Below are 22,364 nucleotides of genomic sequence, written 5' to 3'. Positions count from 1 at the left end.
AGAGAACTGTTGTCAAATACCAGAAGCGCTGTTCCCTACTCTGCAATCACCCAGGACAAAAGGCAGACGGCTTCAAATGCAGCTGCCTTAGAGAGGATCCAGTTATACCAGTACAAACTCCTCCAATTCCATGCTAGAAAGGTCATTAACAACAATTCTACATGCTGCAGCTCTCTTTAGGCTGTGGTGCTAACTTCTAGTACAACATCACCCTCCCCTCGAAACAGTTGCACTGACAGCTTTACTTGTATAGTCTAGTAGCCAGGAGTTGCTGCACAGGATTAGGTGTTACGATTCCTGGATGCAACACCTAGCTTCGACACCTGGTTGAATGGCTTTCAGCTACAAACTTGAAAGCAGATTTTCTACAGCACTCGGTACCTACCAGCTCTCCCCGCTGCGGCCTGAAAGCATTTGGAAGCCCTGCCACGTAAACGGGAGCTGCTGGATGCTGAGGCTCTCTTGAAAATACTTCATCTCTCAGCTGCAGCTCCTCTGTAAAGTGGAGGTGACACTTCTGAACCTCACATGCAGCAAGGTCTTCAGCCAGAGGCACCCTAAAAGTCCAAAAAACAACTACATTTTGCAAGAGGTCACTTAGTCTAAATTAGTTCTGTGCTATTTCTTTACTCCTAAAGATGACTGTCTGGTGGCCTACTAGCCTGTCCCCTTGGTGGCAACAAGGCCACATCCCCTCGTACACTGAATGTATTTGTCTTAAGAGCTAATGTGGATTTCCTCTAGCTCTTCAAGGTGGGAAAAGCTGACGCTGCTGGGGAAAGAGGAAGTTTGGGGGGTGGTAGGTTTAACAAGTGGTTTTCTCCTGATACAGGTACCCATGTGGCTGCAGCAACGTTCACAATGGAACGAGGGAGAGGCTTCCACCACGGTGGGTACAGCTGGAAGATGCAACCGCCTCTTTCGGCTACGTTGCTGACTTACACTAGTTTGAACGTCCATAGAGCGCAGTGTTCCTATCTCTATGAATTGTATTTTAATTGCACTGACAGTAGAAACAGTTTTTTTCAAAATGAAGGCTGGAAATTTCTGAAATATGAGTGATTCTGCCCAGGGCTTGAAATTTTGGCCTCTTAGGACCTTCAGACATGAGATGTGTTATGAGTAGCAAATGAGGCAAAACAAAACAAATGGAGCTATCTTAACACAGGCTTTAGTGACAATATTTCTTCTCCATCAGCAGCAAAAGAGAGTCCTCTCAGAGCACATCAGATATAATATATCTTGTGATGCCCTAAATAGCTTGTTAGAGGTTCAGTACAGGCTATATGGTGTTTTTAAAGCAAGTGTTTATCCTTTTTTCTTTTCCTGGAGGTAAAGCAATTAATAATCAAGTTATTTATAACACTGTAACCATACACACGTTTTCAGAACATTACCATTGACAGTTACAGCAAATTGGTGTACTTGCAAAGTACAGAAGTTGAGAAATCTGGTCAGACTGGTTTCCAAAAGGAGAAGGAGATCTCTGTGTAAGTGATAAACATTAAAACACTATTGAGATAACATTAATACTGGAGTTTCCAAAGGAACTTAAGGGATCTTGTCATTTAAAAAATACAAAATGTTGAAAACCAGACTGTACAAAAAAAAAAAAAAAAATTTCCATGGAAGGAACCTAAAAGGACACTTATGTCAAACCCACTTGTGGAATTATACATGAAGGAAAGAACCTAAGTTCTAGCAGTAGCCTTAAGTAATTCAAAATGCTTTAACAGTTAAAATGCAGTGTCCCTCCCCCCCCCCCCCCCCCTTTTTTAACAGATGGGTTTTAGTATGCTTTCAACTCCCTTCTCCCCAGCTCCTCCAGGATGGAAACGATCCATCCTAGAGTTAACCTAAGGTTCTTATTTTGGCAGAAGTCTTTATTTACTATTACGTTTTTTTGCAGACATTAGTCTTTGATGTGGGTCGTTTCTTTTAACGTACAGATTCACTGCAGAATTATCTACATTCAAGCTGCTTGAAAGCTTTCCAACCACAAAATAATTGCTGTAGCCACTTCCCATGTGCTGATGAGATTTCTTGGGGTGCATACGTGGGAATTTTGGAAAGCACTGGAGAACTAACAGCACTTGACTGCCGGAGCAGCTAATGAGTGGTGTAATTTGGGTTTTAACCTATAACTCTGGCAGGGTAGACGCTGGACCTAAAGGGGTCTGTGACAAAGAAGTTGGTCTTTAGGGACCAGAAATAGGGTGAGCAGACCTAGGGCTATTTGGGGAAAGATTTGCAAGCTTGGCTGCAAATTTCTGTAACTGCTAATGAACAACTCTTGTTCAAAAACACCAAGAAAATTATGCAATGAAGAAACTCTTCCGCAAAGGCAAATTGCAAAAGGCGTTTTAAAAACGTGCTTCAGAAGAGGTGGAAACCAAATGAAAACTCCTTTGAAATCGCTTAAAAACGTAAGCCTTATAGAAGGAAAGCTAGATAACGGCAGGACACTTATATGCGTCGGCAAGTTTTATGCGGGAGCGTTATGAAAGACAGAAAATCCACGTAAGGCTCCGTTTATATACTTACATGGGAACATGGGGCGTACGGGAACGCCTCGCTTCCCCCGGAGAGTTAACAGCCTACGGTCCGCTCCAGAGGCTGCCCTGGGGTACTTGCGGCCTGACCCCCGCACCTGTACGAAGCCCCCCAAGGGGAGGAACCGCCAAATAAGCCGGGCTTTTTGCCTGCGGAGAGAGCCCCTGCGAGGGAGGAAGGCGAGCGGGAGGGTCCGCCCGCGTGGATCGGATTGCACGGCTCGGGTTTTGCCGGGAGAGGAGATCAAATTAAATACCGTAGGGTCGCTTTGAAGCCGAGCTCCCCTACCTGACTCGAAACCGGTCTGGGGGACCAGTTTAATCGCATACATTTAGAAACCAAAAACGACTGAAAAAAAAAAAAAAAACACACTAAAACTAAAAACCCACCTTTCCAAACGTGGGGAGGGAAAACGTGCAGAAACAAATGGCATACAAAAGCCGTCAGCGAGGGAAGCTCAATGATTTTTCCGCAACTTGAAGCGCATGAAGCAAGCCGGGAGTATCGACACCGACTGGGCTCAGCTGAGCTGAAATTCCTGTTGAGATAAAGGCCACGAGGAGAGCGGACCAGGGATGCTCAGTGGGGCAAAGCCCTGCGCTCCTTAAACGAAGCCCGACGTAGCTTGAATTCTCCAACCGTTGTTGCTTCTAGGGAAAACAACGTTTGCTTTCGCTGTTTTCTGAAGTTTCCGCTCAGCCGGCTGCTGAGCCTGCTGCCTCCTTCACGTCTTGCGCGGGCTGCAGCGAAGCGCACTTCGAAGTCGATAAGGGAAAAAAAAAATCTTTTTTTTTTTTTTTTAAAAAAAGAGGATTTTGTGTAAGCTTCCAGTGCTGCACTCCGGCTTAGGGGCTTGACGCTTACAAATCAGCTCCAATTAAACGTTTACAAGCCCAGGATGACTTCTGAAATATCAATGTCTCGGGGCCGTGCGCCTGCCCAGGCGAAGCATTAGGGGGTTCGGGTTCCCATTGCATCTGCTCGTTTAATATTTATCACCCATAGAGACAAGATAAGTTACCATTCTCACACACCGTATTTTTTTTATTTCTTTTAGGAACCTGCCATAGCAAATAGTCATGTGAGTGGCCTTTGCAATAGAAATGCTTTTTTATCTTTCTTCTTTTTTTTTTTTTTTGGTTTCGAAACAAAATCACGGTACAGGCACGTGGTCCTACTATCGCTTGTGATACTTGAAATTTTAAGGGCAATTTGGATTACGCTTAACTAAGCGTCGAGCAAGTGCCAAGGCAGAACGGAGAGAAGATGAAGACACGGGAAACGCGCTGGTGAATTTTGCTCTTCTTCCTCCCCCCCCCCCACCCCCCCGCCCCCCCCCCCATAAACTCAAGGAAAAAGAGCAAAGCGAGGCAAATGGGCACCCAAAAGTACTTAGTTTCAAATCACCTACACCCCCCATTGCCCCCTTGCCCCATGTCCCCCCATGACCCACCCCACCGGCCCCCTCTTTCCCCATGACCCACCCCACCGCCCCCCCTTGCCCCATGTCCCCCCGTGACCCACCCCACCGCCCCCCTTGCCCCATGTCCCACCCCACTGGCCCCTCCCTTGCCCCATGTCCCCCCATGACCCACGCCACTGCCCCCCTTCCCCATGTGCCCCCAAGACCCACCCCATGTGCCCCCAAAGACCCACCCCACTGGCCCCCCCTTGCCCCATGTCCCCCCATGACCCACCCCACCGCCCCCCTTCCCCATGTGCCCCCAAGACCCGCCCCACTGGCCCCCCCTTGCCCCATGTGCCCCCATGACCCACCCCACCGCCCCCCTTCCCCATGTGCCCCCAAGACCCGCCCCACTGGCCCCCCCTTGCCCCATGTCCCCCCATGACCCACCCCACCGCCCCCCTTCCCCATGTGCCCCCATGACCCACCCCACTGCCCCCCCCCTTCCCCATGTGCCCCCAAGACCCACCCCACTGGCCCCCCCTTGCCCCATGTCCCCCCATGACCCACCCCACCGCCCCCCTTCCCCATGTGCCCCCAAGACCCGCCCCACTGGCCCCCCCTTGCCCCATGTGCCCCCATGACCCACCCCACCGCCCCCCTTCCCCATGTGCCCCCAAGACCCGCCCCACTGGCCCCCCCTTGCCCCATGTGCCCCCATGACCCACCCCACCGCCCCCCTTCCCCATGTGCCCCCAAGACCCGCCCCACTGGCCCCCCCCTTGCCCCATGTCGCCCCATGTCCCACCCCACCGCCCCCCCTTGCCCCATGTCCCCCCCTCGCCCCCACGTCACCCCACCAGCCCCCCCCCTTTAGCCGCGCGTCACCCCGCGATCCCCCATTGCCCCCCCCACCCCAACCGCCCCTCAGCGCCCTCCCCCCCCCCCGCCCCCCCGCACGAGGCGCGCGCGCGGCAGCGGCAGGCGGGCGGGGCGGGGCGGGGCGGGGCGCGCGGCGGGGGCGGGGCGGGGCGGCGCCGCCGCTGCGCGCTGTGTGCTGGAATGCGCGGCGCCTCCCGCCGCGCCGCCGCCGCCGCCGCCGCCTCATCCAGCCGCCGCCGCGCGCCGCCGCCGCCGCGCGCGCGCCCGGCCCCGCCCCGCGCCCCGCAGCAGCCGCGCGGCCGGGCGGCCCCGCGCCGCCGGTGAGTGCGGCGGGGCCCCGCGCCGGGCCGCGCCGGGCCGGGCCGGGCCGCGGGGGGTGGTGTGGGGGCGGGGAGGGGGGAGCCGCGCCGCGCCGCGCCGAGCCGAGCCGCGCCGGGCGAGAGGCGCTGTCCAGGGCTGATCTGCGGCGGGGCGGGGGCGGCCGGGCCGGGCCGCGCCGCGGAAGGACGGGGCGGGAGCGAGCGGGCGGGCGGTGCTGGGGGGGGATCAGCACCACGGCTAAGGAGCGGCGCCGCCGCCGGAAGGCGATGCCGCCGGGCCGAGCCGGGCCGGGCCGGGCCGGGCGCAGGCCGCGGTGCCGGGGCGCCGCTCGGGCGGGCGCCGTGACCTTGCCGCTCCCGGGCCGCGGGGGTGGAAGAGGAGGAGGAAGGTGGGGGGGAGCGAGGGAAGCCCCCCTCCCCCCCCCGCCTTTCCTCCTTCCTCCTCCCTCCTCCTCCTCCTCGTCGTCGGGCCGGCGGCGGCGGCGGCGGGCGGGCCCGGGGAGGGCCGCTTTGTGTGGGCAGGCAGAAAATGGCCGCATGCCTGGCTGCGAGCGGGGAGGGAGGGAGCGAGGGAGCGAGGGAGGGAGGGACCCGGGCCGGCCCCCCCGCCCCCCGCCGCCGCTGAGGCCCGGCCGGCTCGTTACACCGGTGCCCGCGCGGGCCACCGCTCCGAGGGGGCGGCCGGGGCTGCCGCGGCCCGCTGGAGATCCGCCACAGCCACCGCCACCCCACCCCGGGAGGGCTTCACCCAGGTTTGCCACCCCGCAGGTGGCACGGAGCAGATGACGCCCCCCTTTTTTTTATTTATTCCCCCCCCCCCCGATTAATTATTATTAATTATTTCTTCACGCCACGGGCGCTCTTTTTCTCTGTTTCAGCAGGATTGCCGCTATGGCGACTCAGGTGCTGGGGCAGTCCGGTGGGAACGGCCTGTTTCCCGGCAGCGCCGGCATCGGCATGGCGCTGTCTAACGACATGTACGACTTGCACGACCTCTCCAAAGCGGAGCTGGCAGCTCCTCAGCTCATTATGTTGGCAAACGTGGCCTTGACGGGAGAAGTGAACGGCAACTGCTGCGACTACCTGGTCGGGGAGGAGAGGCAGATGGCTGAACTGACGACGGTGGGGGACAGCAACTTCTCCGACAGCGACGGAGAGGGCATGGAAGATAGCCGAGCTGCGGAGAGCGACCGTGAGGCGCCCGAAAACGTGGAATTAAGCTCTCTTGAGGTTCCTAGCGTGGACACCCAAGATGCGGTTGCTTGCTCCGCTCCTGAAGCTCCCAGCGCGGACAAAGATGTCCCACTGGAAGCACCAGGTACTCCAGAAAGCACGGAGGACAAGTGCAAGAGCTTGAAGAGCAAGCCGTTTCGTTGTAAGCCGTGCCAGTACGAGGCGGAGTCCGAAGAGGAGTTCGTGCATCATATCAGGGTTCACAGCGCGAAGAAATTCTTTGTGGAAGAAAACGCGGAGAAGCAAGCCCAGGTCAAGGAGTTTGATTCCTGCAGCACCGAAGAGGTGGATTTCTCTAAGGGCCCAATCCGTTGTGATCGTTGTGGCTATAACACTAACAGATACGATCACTATCTGGCTCACTTGAAACACCACAACAAAGCGGGAGAAAACGAGAGAGTCTACAAGTGTACCATATGCACTTATACTACCGTCAGTGAATATCACTGGAAGAAACACCTAAGAAATCATTTTCCCAGGAAAGTCTATACCTGCTCACAATGCTCCTATTTTTCAGACAGGAAGAACAACTATATTCAACATATTCGAACTCACACGGGTAAGTTTTTGTACTTTTGGGTTGGTTTTGGGGGTTTTTTGTTTTGTTTTGTTTTGGATTTAAGTATGATACGGGTGCCGGAACACTGATGAATGGTGAAAACCAAGGCTCTTGTTATGTGCAAACCTATTGCAACCTGCCCAGGTTCTGTGCTCTCCTGTTCTGCTCAGCGCTACCGGGTTACTGCCCCATGGAAGTGTGTTAGGTTTGAGCTCCGCTCTGGAATCTGAGGGGCCTGGGAAAACCTCTCAAGTGTCAAAAGGCCCAAGAGGAGATGGAGAGCGCTGTGTCCATCCTGCTCAGTACTTTTAAACGGCCTCTTACGAAGAGGGCTTGACAGTGCGTGCGTGTGATGAGTTTCAGGGCCTGCAACGTGAAAGGCTGCACAACCCTCTCCCATCTGCAAAGCCAGAGGAAAGGTTGAATGGATTTCCTTTGGCACGCACAGGCCCCATTTTTCGGAGGTCTCTATCCCTGCAGTAGCCAGAAGAAGTAGATGCGTACTTCTGTTGGCCTATGGGAAGCCCTCAGGGGGGACTTCAGCTTGATTTCCTGTCGTCTGCTGATGTTGGTTTGTGATCACAAGAAAAAGTGCGGGGCCCCTTTCTACTCTGATTAATACTGAGCGGCCTCAGAGGACCTTCAGTGGGGCAGCCCGGAGTAGAGGAGAGCCTGGCCAGCCTCTTACACGGGACCGGGGTGGCGGGGGGAGAGGGGGTCGTGCAGCGTGTAGCCAGCTTGAGACTCCTTCAGAGCCAAAGGCTAAAATCTGCGCGGGGGATCTGTGAGCGTGTTCGCCTGTGGGGCAACGAGGTACAGTCGTTTCACCTCCCCGTCTGCTTTCGTGACAGAGAAGTCGCGGAAGACTCCTGTACCTCTTTCTCACAGCTTGTGAGCAGCTTTAATTCGCACCTTGTTGGGAGCGGACTCGCTGGAGAATCGCTCCGTTGGGAGCCGCGCTCGGTCGCGCCGGCGGCGCGAGCGGTTTTGAGGCTTTCGGCTCAGCTCTCTGCAGCTGTTTGGAAGGGAAGGGTTGGACTCCGGAGGCCTCTGGGCCGGGACCGAGCTGCAGTGTGGCGGAGCGTGTGGAGGAGTTCCTGTTGTGCCGCCGTGCTTGGCGGCTGCTTTGCTGAGGGGTTTTGGTGGTGGTGGGGAGGGGATTCTGTTTGGGTTTTTAGTATGTTGAAACGTACTTTTCTCTTTATAATAGCCGTGTGCTTTGTTCAGCTTAAAAATCAGTTCTGTCTTAAATAGTTTTCTTAACAAAAAAACCTCAACAAAGATATTTTGTAAGAGGTGTTATGAAAATGGTGTGTTTTATCTTGCATTTTCTTTTTCCTTTGTGGGTGTCTTTAGTAGGTCAACAGGAGAGAGAGAGAGCAGGTAAAAATGACAAAATAGTGTGAGAAAACTTTTATCATCCCAAGATCTTGGGACCAAGTGGGAGCCCGGGCGGTGGTGCCTGTCGGTTTTACATTTGTCTCGACTTCAAATTCACTCCCACTTGTGTGTGGACATAACATTAGGTTCCCACTGGGATCTCTAAAAGCTCTCCTTGAGTTTTACGTGCTAGGGGCACCCACTCTGAACCCACGATTGCTCAGGAAGCGCTGCTTCTGGAGCCAGGCCATGCAGGGCAATAACCACAACTGCAAAGCTGCGCAGAGAAATCAGTGAGCGAAACAGTGTCCAGGACCCGGCTTACATCCCAGAGCGCCGGCCCTGGCAGGGGGTGCCTTGCAGTTGGGAGTCACTGCTAGGTGTTTTGAACTGACAAGTGCTTGTTGCATTTTTTTTTCTTTTTTCTCCTCGATCAGTTTGTATCAGTGAACCATATTTAAAAACAAACAAACAAAAAACCACCACCAACAAAAAAAAAAACAGGCGTGTTAAACTATGTAGAACACTATCCAGTTCCTCTTTTCTCCTTTAAAAGTAGTGGTGAAGCCCAGGTTTCTGGTTCTTTGGTCATGTCTTTAATTTTTTTAATTACATTGAAATGAGCAGTTATGAGATTTCAGCACTTTTTCGTTCTTCTCCAGTAGCTGCTTTCTTTGCTAGCTCTTAACTTGTTAGTTAACTTGTTAGTTAAGAGCTACAGTGATAGATCTTTCAGTCAGTTCTTGCTTGGTTAAAAACCTTTTGTATATGTTAGGAGACTCATTTGGGAAGATGCCTTCTTTGCAATAATGCTGATTTTGTGGGGGAGGGTGTTAATGCTAAAGGAAGAGTATTTGAAGAACAAATAAGCTACTGGCAAGTATGTTTACCCACCAGGCTAAACAGTTGCTGCTGGTACTAGTGCTTAGTTGTTTTGCCTTAAGAATCCCAGCGGGTATTTAATAGTCAGAAGTGTTTGTAGGCTGTTAACATAGCAGTACCGAAATTAAAAAAAAAAAAAAAATCTCTGGCCAATGCTGAAATATCTTTGGATTACGGTTTTCTCACTTAAGTGAGTGCCACATACCTGTTCCTTATTTTCTTCCTATTTTATGGATTCACATTGCTGAAGAGAAAATTGCAACTGTTTATTTCTGAAGTTTCTTGGTTGCGAATAGGGTTTATAATTTTGGATAGATATACTTTTCCCTCTCTCTCTTTCTTTCATCTTTTTATTTTTCTTTTTTTTCCCCTCCCTTCCCTTGTTCCTCTCTGTGCTGTGTTTGAGCCGTCCGGTTTTCCAAAACACTGACTCCGCAGAGAGCTGTTCTGCGGGATCAGATGCGCTGCTGCTGTCGCTGAAAGGCAGAGCCTGTTTTCTCCCTGTATCCTGGGACTTGCTGATTCAGCTCACTAAGAAGGCGGAAAATTATTCCTTTCTTGCTCCCACGCTTGGTTTAGCGAGGTCCCGTGCGGCCGGGAGTGGGGAAGGGGGCTCTGAGCTGGTGCCGTGCGTGGCGGGAGACGGTGTGTGCCCTCCGCGCGCGCCGGGACCGTGGGAAGGCAGGCGGAGGTTGTCCGCTTGCTTCCTGCTGTGGATGCCTGCGCTGTCCACGGGTGCCCATAAGCCTGCAAGATCCCTTGCAGCTTTGTGTTGGTAAATATAGGGGGGGGGATCTTGGGTGGAGGGATGGTTTCGAGACCCTGCGGGTAGCGATAACCTTGTCTGCTGGGAAAGCTGCCGCAGGAGGAGCCTGTCCGCGGCCTCCGGAGATGGCTGGAGACCTCCGGGCTGTTCCCTTCCTCGGCTGACGGGGTGCAAAGGCCCCCGTGGATCAGAGCCGGAGCATCTTGGGCTTGACTCCACTCATCAGACGCGTCAGACCAAGTGTGAACATGATTTACTCCCACCAGCTGTCCACGCTGCTGCTAATGGGCCTGTACTTAGTGTGAAGCAGTGCCATATTGTCCCCCCTATTTTTTTTTATTATTTTTCCTACCCTTTACAAGTTAAAAACAATCTCGAGAAAACTTAAAACTGCCTGAAAATCACTTGCAGGGCCGTACAGATAAGGCCTCCACTTCAGGGAGTCCTAGTCTTGGAGAGTTGGTTTTTATTTTGGTCTGTCATGGGAGCTCTCTCCTGCTTGCAACCGTGCTGGAAGTTTCGCAGAAGCAGTTTGGTTTGGAGGAGACAGAGCTTTAAATAACATTAGAAGAAAAGCTTTAACGAAGATCTTAAATCTGTTTGCAGACATCAGCCTGCCTGGTTATTTCCATACAGTTAAGTGTCTACTTAAGCTTTTGCGAGATTGGGGCTTATTCTTTAGTGTCTCATGGAAAGTTTTTTTTCCTAGTTTGTTTGCATATAACGAGCTTGTAAAATTACAATAAAGATCCTCTGGGAAGTAGCATTTCATAAAACAACCCTTACAATGTAGTCATACATTTAATTCTCAAGTGGCAGTAACATATATTTTAAATTAGTTGCATTCATCATACTTTAAATCTAGTAGGTTTAGTTGCAGTATAGAAAGTATCTCAAAAAATCCCATTTCTGTGTTCTTAAAGTTGTAGGTAACATTAAAGATACAAAATGTCAGGTACTGGGAAGAAGGCATGACTGAATATTCAAGGACCTTTGGCCACATATTTTCAGACTGTAAAGAGTCATTTAAAAACACAACCGGTTCTTTATAACAAAAGGCCTACCTCTCCTTTGTATGGGACTTAATGTGACTTAATTTTATTCTGCGTATTGCACCAGTCTCCTGTCTCCTCTTAACTGGAGGAAGGGGGGGGGGGTTGCAGTTGTTGGGGGGAATATTCCTTTAAGCTGCTGATCTAATCAAGAGTGATAATCTAAGTGAATTGAGGGGAGGAAGAAATGTGGGATTAGTCTGCATGACAAAGACTTTGCTCCTCCTGCTAGACCAGCAAAGGCTTGCAGCAGCGGAGCCTCGCTTCTTGTACAGGCAGATGCCGGGCTTTCGCTGACGTCCAGGTCTCGGTGGTTTGGAGACTACTGATGTAGTAAAATGCTGCAGCGCGGCGCTGACCCTCACTGGAATAAATATTACAGATGAGCACTTCTGCCTTCCCAGCCTCACTTCCATCCCCTGTTGGGTGTATCCACGGTAGACTAAAAAGTGTCTTTGCGACTGTAGGGGAGATAAGGCAGCCTAGATCTTTCAGATGTGTTCCCAGTTTGGGGTAAACACTCCCGGGACTTATCTGGACCTGCCTAACAGATGTTAATTCTATAACTGTCTGCCTTTATTTGGGGCTTGTCTTCACTTGAAAAGGGTTTTCAAGTATCATTGTACTGATAGTTACTAGCTAACTGTTTTCCTTGTGGAAACCTGCTTTACAACAGGCTCGTTTCCATTCTCCAGACACAACAACTCTGCAGGCAAAAGGATCCGAGTCTTCAAAATGTTGCTGCCGCTCTTGAGCTTTTGCTGGCAGTGTAGTTTCACTGAGCAGGGCATCGTGTTTTGCCACACCCCAGGCTATTTTCATTCTGCCAATAAAGCTTCGGAAGTGCAGTCCCAGCCTCTATCTGTGCTTGTATTCTGGCAAGTGCAAGTGTGATCTGAAAGGGTGGTTCCTTCTCTCCCCTTAATCTGAATTAAATGTAGAGGTTTCAGGTAAGGTGTTACATAAGGCAAGAACATATGGGGTTTCCTGTGGGTGCATATCATTTCTTGTATCTCTTCTGAGTGCTGGCAGAAGTAGCCTGGTGAAATCAGCTTTGGTGGCTTAGGACTTTCCAAAAGTGGTTGTCCTCGCCACTCTTGCCTGAGGTTACTGTCCGACCCCAGCTGGGCCCGGTACATGGATACATGAATGTGCCTCTCGCATGCTCTGCCCCTTTGCTGCCCTCATTTGTAAGACATGACGTGTTGCACTGGTCTGGCCAAGGCACGAGCTTCTCACTGTGGTCCTTTGCTGAGAGACGATGTGCCCTCTGTCTCAGAAATACAACTTGGGGATCTAGCGAGGGTTCGTGATGGCCTCATGCGTATGGCTTGGTAATCGAAAATGAGAATCAGCTGTATTTTGGTGACTAATCTGCTGTTTGTTTCACAGGAGAGCGGCCCTATCAATGTGCTATGTGTCCCTACTCCAGCTCTCAGAAGACCCATTTGACCAGGCACATGCGCACTCACTCAGGTTGGTACGAAGCAGCAGCGGCATGACTCGGGAAAGGGGGGAGCGGTTCAAGGCAAACAGCTCGTCACATTTGGCCTGAGCTTCAGCTCCTGCTGTTACAGTTAGGTTGTCCTTGCCTGCCTTGAGCTTTACCGCAAGTTGGATGTGGGGTAACGTGGGCTGCAGAGCAGCAAGTCTTTCAACACAGGGGTTGGAGACGGGCGCTGTGTTAGATCATTAAATGAGACAGTTTTCCTCAGATGTCGTTTTAATCTTACTGTCAGACTTCCTTCCCTTAGTGAAGGAGTTTGAGAAGTGGATGGAAGAGGCTAAAGAAATGCTAAATGTTGGTTAAAACAAGTGATAATGGAGGACTTCCATTTCCCTTTCTTTTCCCTTTGCTTTCCGAGATGTATTCTGGGTTTCAGAGGCTACTTTGGGCCTCAGCGTGTCCTACAAGCAGGTATAACATTGTGGTGACATAGAGGCAGATCCCTCCCTTCTGTCTCCTGCCGTAACTCACTGCGAATCAGGGAAGCTGGAAAAGTTTTGAGCAGCTGAGAATCTCTTCTGAAACATCTGCAGTCTCGTCTAGAGACTATGAGAAAACCCTTAGCTTAGTACTACAAAGAGAAGCAAAATAGGATCTGCTTGTTGCAAGGAGACGCAGAGGAGGAATGAGCAGGCTCAGAGGGTGCTTACGCGTGATTCAGCCCAGTGGGACTACAAGCCAATTTAGCAATTTTTATTAGCTTTTATTTCTTGTCTTTGTTCATAAAGCTCTGCCCGTGATGTTACGACCATCTCCTGCTCTTTCTCCTGTGACTTTTTTTTTTCTTTTTAATGATATAAGAGCTGTTACAGCGTAGGAGCAGCAGGCAGAAGTACACCTGTGCCTTGTGAGCCCCTCAGGAAAGCCTCAGACAGATCTCAGTCCATGCTCTTCTTTTGCTAGTGTCTGGATTGACACTAGCAAAAGAATTCACACTAACTAAGAATTCACAAGGTGAATTCTTATGCCTAGCAGACAGTGGTGAGAACCTCCCAAACAGTAATGGTTTCGGTTTCAGGAGTTGAGGCTTTTAATTGAAATCAGAAGACAATTTTAACTGTTTGGAGCGGGGGTTTGGAGCCATTAAAAATAACCAGCTCTAAGATGGCATACCAGTATTTTGGTTTGAGAACTTTCAAATGAAACGTTCTGCCCTCAGAAATGAAAATCATTTGTGGCTGAACCTCCTGGGCTAAGTGTGAAATTGCAAAAACGATTTGGTGTACCCCGAACGTCAGTTCTTAGTTTAGAAACTCTTTCCAGAACATCCTCTCCTCCACTTGTCTGTGCAGAGAAATCTAAAATCTGAAAGAGGTGAAGAGTGTGATTTGCCCTTGATCCTGGACTCGAAGGTCAGGGAGGGAAGGTGGGCATGAGCCTTGTTGACAAAAATGGGAGTACTCGCGGGACTCTTGCTCTCGGGGGTGTTTTATCACCGGCTCTCATAACTCCTGTTGCCCATTTTGCCCCGTTGCCAAGGCAATCTAACCTCTTCTGTGGCAGTTTCTGTGCAACTTCTAGACTCCTGCAGTTCACAGCCTGGTCTTTTAAAGCAAACCGGTGCTGACTGCAGCTTTCTTGGAGTGTCAGGCTGTGAACTGCAGTGGTTTAGAGGCTGCTTCACAGCTGCAGCTGTCGTCTTAGCCATCCTGGTGCACATGATCTCTGCTTATGCAGCCAGAACCCTGGATTTAGTAGAGGCACAAGCTCACGTACAGCCTTTGAGTTATCCTGTTGCACTACAGTCTTAGCAACTGCCTCTGAGCATTTTATCTCGTAACATGGAGCTGATCCGTGAAGTGTAGGTGATAGAGGTTCATCCCTGGGGGAGGGGTACGGTATCTGTTCCAGCGTAGTCCTTAAGGGCTAAAATTGTGGAAAGGGGATGAGAAACAGGGGAGAAAGGAAAGAAAATAGGCTGAAGATGATGGGCAACCAGCATAATCCTGCATTAAATAGCGAAGAGATGCTTTCATTCTTGAATGGGAAGCTGGTTCTGCTGCAGCAGCATATGCTGAGCAGAGCACTTCCAGGAGTGCTTCTGTGAGAGTTGTTGCAAAAATGTAAATGCATATTTCAGTAGCAACATGATGGCTTTGGACTGGAGGCGGTTGGCTTGCCAAGAGTAGCCGGCAGCCAACACACCACATGCTTAATACGCCATAATTCAGTTTGCTGAGTTTTTCATTTCAAATGTTATCAGAGGTAAAGATCATCTGAGCAGTGTATGTTTTTTCACATGCTTTGTTTTTTTGCTAGCTTATTTTCCCTCGCTTCCTTTTCAATGCAAACATGAAGTATGCTAAATTTGTGTAAAGTTGGACTTTTTTGAAACCTGTGTGTGAAACTGCTATTCATCAAATGTTAATTTCCGTTTTTCTACAATGCATTCAATGGACCAGTTGGGTATGGATTCCATTTGCTAATATTACTGTAGAGAGATCTCTGCCGGTATGTATGCATAGCCAGAACCTGTGACGTTGTTACTGCTTGTTTGGTTGTGGATCCCCTTCCTCCCAACCCTTGCCCCTTCTCTCTCTTTTTTCTTTTTGTATATTTTTTGTTGTGTCTTGTGAACGTGTTTGTGATTTGTGGATTCCTCATACTGACTTTATTTATTTAATTTTAAAGGCGCATGGAGAAATTTCGTTTTCCTTTCCCCCTCTATTTATCTGTATTAGCGGGAAGCAATGGTTTTTTTTCCCCCTCCGTGCTGAATAATCACCAGCGTTCCCTTCCACCCCTCCTTCCACAGGTGAGAAGCCGTTCAAATGTGATCAGTGCAGCTACGTGGCCTCCAACCAGCACGAAGTAACTCGTCACGCGAGGCAGGTTCACAACGGGCCAAAGCCCCTGACTTGCCCACACTGTGACTACAAAACAGCTGACCGCAGCAATTTCAAAAAGCACGTCGAGCTCCACATTAATCCACGCCAGTTCCTCTGCCCCGTTTGTGATTACGCGGCGTCTAAAAAATGTAACCTGCAGTATCACATCAAATCCAGGCATCCCGATTGTTCTGACATCACCATGGATGTTTCAAAAGTGAAGCTACGGACTAAAAAGAGTGAGGCTGATTTTTCTGAGGGCGTTAACGACAAAGCGGAGAAGGAACAAACGAAAGGGGATTCGGCCGCAAAGAAAACCGAGAAGACGGTGAAAGTGGAGAAAAAAGAGAATTTGGCGAAGGAAAAGAAGCCAACGAGCAATGTTTGCGCGGGCCAGGTGACAACCAGGAGTCGGAAATCAGCTTCAGAAAACAAGGAGGTGGATATTAAAACTGAGAAAAATATTGAGAAACCATGTAAAACTAAGAAGACCAAAAGAAAGGCAGAGGCTGAAGTAACTTCCTCAAAGGAAGAGCCTGAAAACGACGCCTCAGCAGTAACAAAAAAGAAAAAGAAAGTGGAAACTAAACCCAGAGATTGCCAGGAAGCTCAAAAGAGTGATATTGCACCAGAGGAGGAGCCTAAAAAGCAGAATGCTTGCCTTAAGAAAAACAGAAAAAAGAAAGCTCTGAAAAACAAGCACAGTAAGAAAAGCAGTAAGCCTGATCAGGAGAAGATCGAGGAAGAGGAGAACGCAGAAGAGTGTCCCTCTGCAGAAGAGGAAGGGTGCGCGAAGCCCGGCGGTCAGGGCAGCAGCCAGGAGGAGCAAGACGCGGCCGACGGGGCGGCGTTGGACGACGTCGGCGGTCGTGCCCCCAAGGGGGAGAGCTGCGATCCCGGCGGAGGCTGCGCGCAGGAGCCAGCGCAGCTTTGCTTGCCGCCTCGAGACGCGAACATGGAGGCCGAGGGAGAAGACCAAGAAGAACCTGCCGCAGCAGAAGACGACAAAGACGCTACTAGCGAAAAAGAGGAGGAGAAAGAGGCAGGAGAAGGGCAAGACGCGGGCTCTGAGGAAGCTCCCGGCGCGGCGTCTTCTGAACAGAGCTTGGATTTGCCCATGGAGGTTTCGCCGGCTCCGGCACCCGAGACGGAGCGGGAGGAAACGCGCGTGGCGGGAGCCGCGAGCAACGCGGACCCGCTGGACCTCGCTACGACGCGCCCGCCAGCGACGGAGCCGGCGGGAGACGCCGTGCCGGCCCCCGCGCCCCCAGAGGGGTCTGCGCAGAGCCGTACCGCAGCTCTGGACTTGCCGCCTCCGGGTAGCACAGCAGTGAACGAATCTCAGGAGATGGAGGAGGACGAGGGTATCCACAGCCACGAGGGCAGCGACATCAGTGACAACGTATCGGAAGGAAGTGACGATTCGGGGTTAAACGGCGCTCGCTCCGTTCAGGAGGAAGCGAGCCCGAAGGCATCGCAGGGAGCCGCAGCCGCTGCCGCGGCAGCCAGCGAGAACTATGTGTGCATTTTTTGTGACCGCTCGTTTGACAAGGAAGGTGAATACAGCAAGCACCTCAATCGTCATTTAGTCAACGTGTATTATCTGGAGAAGGCAACGAAGGGGCAGGAGTAGAAACAGCTGTGGTTTGGGGGCACATTTATCTTCTTTTGTAAGATCTTATACAGCTTATGTACAGATACTGTAGATTTTTTTTTTTTAAGCACGGTTTGCTTTAATTAGCATCTGCGTTTTTTTTTGGAGTTGAAAATATTTTTGCCAACTTTTTGTGTAATGGTGAACTCAGCTGTTGGATCTCTCTGTTAGAGAAGGCAGGTCGGGTATACGAGGCAGTGTCCTGTGAAATCAGTGTAAGCTTCTAGTCTATTAGCTTACGCAATTATTTTCTAAATTGAGCTTTAGAAACCAGAGTGTAGCTACCCATACACAAGTGAGACGTTTATAGTACCATTGGCATTAGTCGCTTTTTTTTTCATTCTAGCAGCCAATTCTTTCCTCCTTTCTCTTTTTAGTTCTTAACGTGTCTTGGTGTTCGAAGCGTTAAACTACTCAGTGGTTTTTCTACCGGGAAGATAGCTTCTATTACATAAAAGAGCACTTTGTAAAACAAATCAAAGTTGGCTAGCAATGAACATAACTGTTGGAGATAATTGTAATTGTGAACGTACATTTCAGATCCCCTAAGCGTGAATGGTGAGCCAAAATCCGGGAGCAGTCCTTCCAACTTTTGATTGGAGAACCTCTATCTTGATTAATATCTTAATAACTATGCTGTGTAATGGGCTTTGTTGTGGGGGAGCAAGTTTGTTTGTTTTTTTAATTATTTTCTACTCTTCTTTTTTTTGATTGTGCTTTAAGGGCTTAAAATATTGCACATTATGTTTTTGATTTTTTACCTATGCAGTTTAATCCTTTAGGAATAGCGCTTGTGCAGTACATGTACACTTTATATATGCATGTTTGGTTTTGTTTGTGTAAGCTTTTATTTTTATTTTGGAACATTCAGATTCGTTGCTTACCATGGGCCAGTTTTCTGTGATGCTCTTTCTGCAGGTTTTCTTGTTTTCATGGGGTATTATTAGCTGTGCATGAAATAATTGCTGAAATTACGAACTGTTTGGTTACGTATTTTTGACTAGCTTTAAAATTGTGTAGTTGGTGGGTAAAAGGATACCAATGCAAGTTCAAAACACTATTTTGAATTGTAGTCATGACATTTTCGTAGGTTTTATCCCATGGAAATGCCACTTGTGATAGTTTTAATATGTATACAGAGTATGAATTGTTATTTATAATTTGGAATCGTCAGAAAGCAAAATATTCTCAGTGGAAATGGTCTGCAGATTTTGCAAGTCTAGATGATTTCTTTCCCCTTTTCATTTCAGTGGTGGACAGCAGTCAAACTTCATGAGCTAAAAAAAAATAATAATAGTAGTAATAGTAGTAGCACTGATGTAAGTATGGTTCATCAATATGTAACATCTCACGCACCAAAAAGAAAAAAAATAAAGATAAACCAACTGGTAAGCAACAAACCTGGCATTAAGAACTGTAGGAATTCCTGCTCCTTATTCATTCAAGTTGCAGTCAATAGGATCATCTTGCTTCCCTGCAGACAGAGAAACACGTAAGTGGTCAGACTGTGACCTCAGGTCTACGTGCAAGAAACGTCCTACCGCGAGTTTCTAATTCTGACCAGATTTCTCTTCTGGCACACAGAAATGTAAGAGAGTTTGCATGCCAGTGGCAGAACACAAACAAAAATCCAAGCCAGGAAAGAAAGAAAGGAAAAGGGAAAAAAAAAAAAAAAAAAAAAAAAAAAAAAAAAGCAAACTCCTCCAGTCCCATCAGTGCTGCAGAAGACTTTCTTTAGGTCCTTTCCAGTTGGAGCAGTGGGGGCAGCTTCTCCAGCTGTCAGCTCTAAAGAAGCAAATTTGGAGGCAGGTATCCTCTGGGGAGCCTGGAGTTGAGGAACTCGGTCAGTATTTGCCAAAGCACTTGATGGCAAGTACTCGCAAAGCAAGCGAGCTCCGGAATAAACTCCGTTCCTCTCGGCCGGACCCTGCACCGTCCTCGCGGCCGGCCGGACCCTCTGCCTTGAATGAATAGAGAACAAGAACGCTACACTGCTTCGGGGCGAGATTGGTGATAGGAGGCCAAAGATTTGAGAGGGAGGGCATCCCTCGTGGCAGAAATAAATTGTATAGTGAGGTTTTTTTTTTTGTTCGCTTGAATAGTGTTCGATCCTTACCTTGGCTGCGACAATCATTGTCAACTGAAGATCAAGTTGCAACTATATTTATGTTGAGAAAATAAATCTAGTTGAATTGTTTTTCTAAGCAACCGGTTGTAATAGTCATAGATGTATTTTTCCTTTTCTTGATAATAGTGTGTTTCCTTTGTATACAAGCGTTGCCACTGTTTTGTGAGCGATGAGAGCAGATGCTGGGAATTCCAGTATTATGTAGAGGTTTTATAGCTCCCTTTATATGCTTGCGAAGAGCCTTTTACCATCTCGCGAGAGACTTCAAGGACTTTAGCTATATTCAGATAAACTTGTGGACCGGCCTCGCTATTTTTGTTCGTTTTTTTATTTTATTTTAATGGAGATACGGTGTTGATATTGACTTTGACTCTCTCGCTACGAGACGAACACAAAGGTATGGCTCTCTGAAACACGCTGCTGTACGTCGCTGTGAAGCGGTCGAGGCTCTAGTGCTTGATCTGACAAGAACTCTTGGGAGAGGACAGTGCTTCTGTTCAGCAGTGTTTCCTACCACAAGATTAGAAGCTGAGAATAAATTACTGAAACATTAAGAAGAAAAGTTGATCCTTTCAATTGGAAACCCTACCAGCAACGACCTGAAATACCCAGTGTCAGGGCGTAACTGCGTTGGAATTCTCCGTTTTGGCTTTTTAAAAGAACTAAAAGACCAAGATTTGGGAGTATGTTAAGGTAAGGCAGCAAATGTGTAACGTGTCCTGTGTACCTAACAACATTAGACATTGCTAATGCTGAATATTTGACGCAGGGTTTACAGGGTAGGTAACCCACCATGAGCAGTGGTCCCTTTAAACAGTGATTTCCCCCCCCCCACCCCAGTATTTTTAAATTACCTTGCGTAGGTTTTGCCATTGCTAGCCTTTTCCCTGTTTCTTGGCGCCAGCACCCGTACGAGCGTTCAGTCTCCAGCACGTGGCCGGAAGGATTAGCGCAGCGATACCCCCGTACTGCTTCTGCCCGTGTGGATCTCTGTACGCTCAAAATAACTGCCCCGAGACGTGATCTAGATGGGGGGTAGCTAGGCATTTATAATTCACTGTATCGTAATTGCTATTTCTGGGTTGGGATGATCTAGGCCGGAATTTTTAGGCTTTTAAAAGAATATTTAACAGCTGACAGGCCAGTTAGGATGCGGTAATGCCATCGATTTCAACAGATTTAATGTAGCTTAAAAGTATTAACCACCTTCGAGAGTCGTCCTGAATGGTGGTTGTGTAGATATGTGACTTGCATACAATATTAACAGAATCGAAATAGCTAATGGAATTGTTTTATGTGTATATATATTTCCCTCTAAAATTACACTAGCTAACAGACCTTTGTAAGCTGGCATGGAAACATGTTTATGATGTTTGGTTGCACCATATTTGATGCTTTTACAGTGCAATACTTGTATTCTCTGAATTAAACCAAAGGTAATTTTTTTTTCATGCTCTTTCTCTACTGTAGTGCATGACAGCCTTTTCTACTTTTGTAATAGATGTAAAACAAGCCAGATCATACATCCTGTTTTTACCTAAAACACGTATAAGTCTTTTGTCCAAAATGTAGTGTAAAGTTAAACTAAATTGCATTATATTAACCCTTACAAGTGTATTTTCCTAAGCATAGTTATGATTAAATAAACTTTATTAAGGAATTTGTGGCTTCCCTTTACCACTCATTAATGGCTATGCTTATCTAACAGCAGCAGCGCGAGCACTGGACAGAGCTCTTCGAGCCCAGCAAAGGCAGCAGGTGTCAAGCCAGCGTGGTCTTGCAGAGCCAGCGCCTAGATGCCACGTGCACCAGCTTGGTTGCAGACAGGGACAACGGCTCTGGAAACGTACTCATTTTCCATCTGTCCCGTGGCTGGAACATTACTTAGGTTTGCAGGTACACCAAAGTTTGGATCGAGCAAAGTTCGAGGACAGAAATGCCAGGGTCCTGATGGTTGGTTGGTTTGGTTTTAAAGCTTAGCAGTGCTGGCGCAAGCAGACAGTCACAGGATAGGCAGGGAGAAGCTGTTCCTAGCAGGCCAAAACCCTTCCCCAAAATACCACTTTCTTGGTGGTGCTTTCCAGGGGCCGGACGAAGGTCACAGCTGGGTTTATTTCTGCTGCAAACAACTAAAGCAGAGTCAGGGGCAAAAAGCTCAGCAGGAAGATAGTGACTGCTCCTTTGGACACAAGCACGCGGGCAATGCTCAGGCTGGTCATGAAGCAGCAGGCCCACCTCCAGAAGAGATGCCCCCTCCCCCACAAGTGTCTTCAGCAGGGACTCCGAAGGTGAAACCGCCACCGAGGAGTAATTTTTGGTTGAAGTGGAGACTTCAGGAGCTACCTTGCCCTCTCATCCGGCTCTGCTACCTGCACTGCTTTTTGGATGCCCTGAGCCCTGCACTTACGGAGCAAAAACCAAAAAGGCAGCTGAGCCCTTTGCCCATTGCTGGGTTGGGGGACCTGGTTTTAATAAATGTCTCTTATTTATTATTTTCCCATCTCTTGCCTTTCTGCTCTGCTGTTTCCAAAAGGCATCAAGTCCTGGATCTGCTCAGAGCTGTCCAGAACGACCCTGCAATGATTTGAGGGCTCTTTTTGACCCCCTCTTTCATGACCTTGTGCTGCCTGATGAGGCTGAGTTGAAAACCTGAGGCACAGAATAATTCGGAGCTGGGGCTAGAGCAGCACCGGGGCACCTAATACTCATGGCATGGGAAGTTATCGCCAAGTCCTCACCTGCAGCCGGCCAAGAAGTCTCCTTGTCACTTGAAGAGCTGACCTGGGTCACGTAGTCCTCCTTCCTCCAGCACCGACCGAGGCACAGAGCTGCTCTCAGCCTCCGCTCTGCCCCCAGCGATGCCATGCAAAGACAGTCGCCAGCGAGAGGAGGTTATAGGGAATTACGAGCTGTGAATCACAGGAAGATCGTCAGGAAGCAGATGCTCGAAACGTCTGGCCCGTTTGGCTCCCAGCCCCGATGCGCCCATCTCCGCACGACAGGCTGCTTTGGGCCCATAAAAGCGGGCAAAAAAAATCTGAGAGCGAGCTTTGCTTGGGTGTTTGCTCTCACCATTGGGGAAAAAGAAAAAAGGAAAAAAAAAAAAAAGCCTTTTTCCTAGGTTGGGAGTCCCAATCTAGGGACTGACAAGCGAATCGCCGCTGGGCAGGGAACGGAAGCTGCGTTTGATTTTTTTCCGGCAAATCAACGCCAGA

General features: G+C 49.3%; 1 protein-coding gene across 4 annotated transcripts; it reads left to right on the top strand.

Moving 5' to 3' along the window:
- Positions 1–3,800: 3,800 nt before the first annotated feature.
- On the top strand, positions 3,801–21,641 carry REST (RE1 silencing transcription factor). 4 transcript variants are annotated; one of them, XR_009958243.1, is made up of 5 exons: positions 3,801–3,842; positions 6,039–6,952; positions 12,425–12,508; positions 15,295–19,842; positions 20,858–21,641. XR_009958243.1 is itself a non-coding variant. In XM_062574383.1 (4 exons), the coding sequence occupies exons 1-4, from the start codon at positions 3,820–3,822 to the stop codon at positions 16,998–17,000; spliced, it is 2,724 nt and encodes a 907-aa protein (XP_062430367.1). In that variant the 5' UTR covers positions 3,816–3,819; the 3' UTR covers positions 17,001–18,719. The 4 variants fall into 4 exon arrangements, 3 of the variants coding, with proteins under 3 accessions (XP_062430367.1, XP_062430368.1, XP_062430369.1); XM_062574383.1 differs by lacking the exon at positions 20,858–21,641 and having other exon boundaries at positions 3,816–3,842; positions 6,042–6,952; positions 15,295–18,719; XM_062574384.1 differs by lacking the exons at positions 3,801–3,842; positions 20,858–21,641 and adding an exon at positions 5,119–5,160 and having other exon boundaries at positions 6,042–6,952; positions 15,295–18,719.
- Positions 21,642–22,364: the final 723 nt, after the last annotated feature.

The sequence above is a fragment of the Rhea pennata genome, chromosome 4, assembly GCF_028389875.1.
Source record: "Rhea pennata isolate bPtePen1 chromosome 4, bPtePen1.pri, whole genome shotgun sequence".
Classification (NCBI taxonomy): domain Eukaryota; kingdom Metazoa; phylum Chordata; class Aves; order Rheiformes; family Rheidae; genus Rhea; species Rhea pennata.
The sequence above is the reverse complement of the archived record's forward strand: the minus strand, read 5'-3'. Positions and strand labels throughout refer to the sequence as shown.

What these genes read in the sequence shown, in the direction of transcription:
- REST (XM_062574383.1), top strand. Translation starts at nt 3,820, where the DNA reads ATGAAGACACGGGAAACGCGCTG. An exon ending in ACATATTCGAACTCACACGG is followed by an intron (nt 6,953 to 12,424) that starts GTAAGTTTTTGT and finishes TTTGTTTCACAG; the next exon opens with GAGAGCGGCCCTATCAATGT. An exon ending in GCACATGCGCACTCACTCAG is followed by an intron (nt 12,509 to 15,294) that starts GTTGGTACGAAG and finishes CTCCTTCCACAG; the next exon opens with GTGAGAAGCCGTTCAAATGT.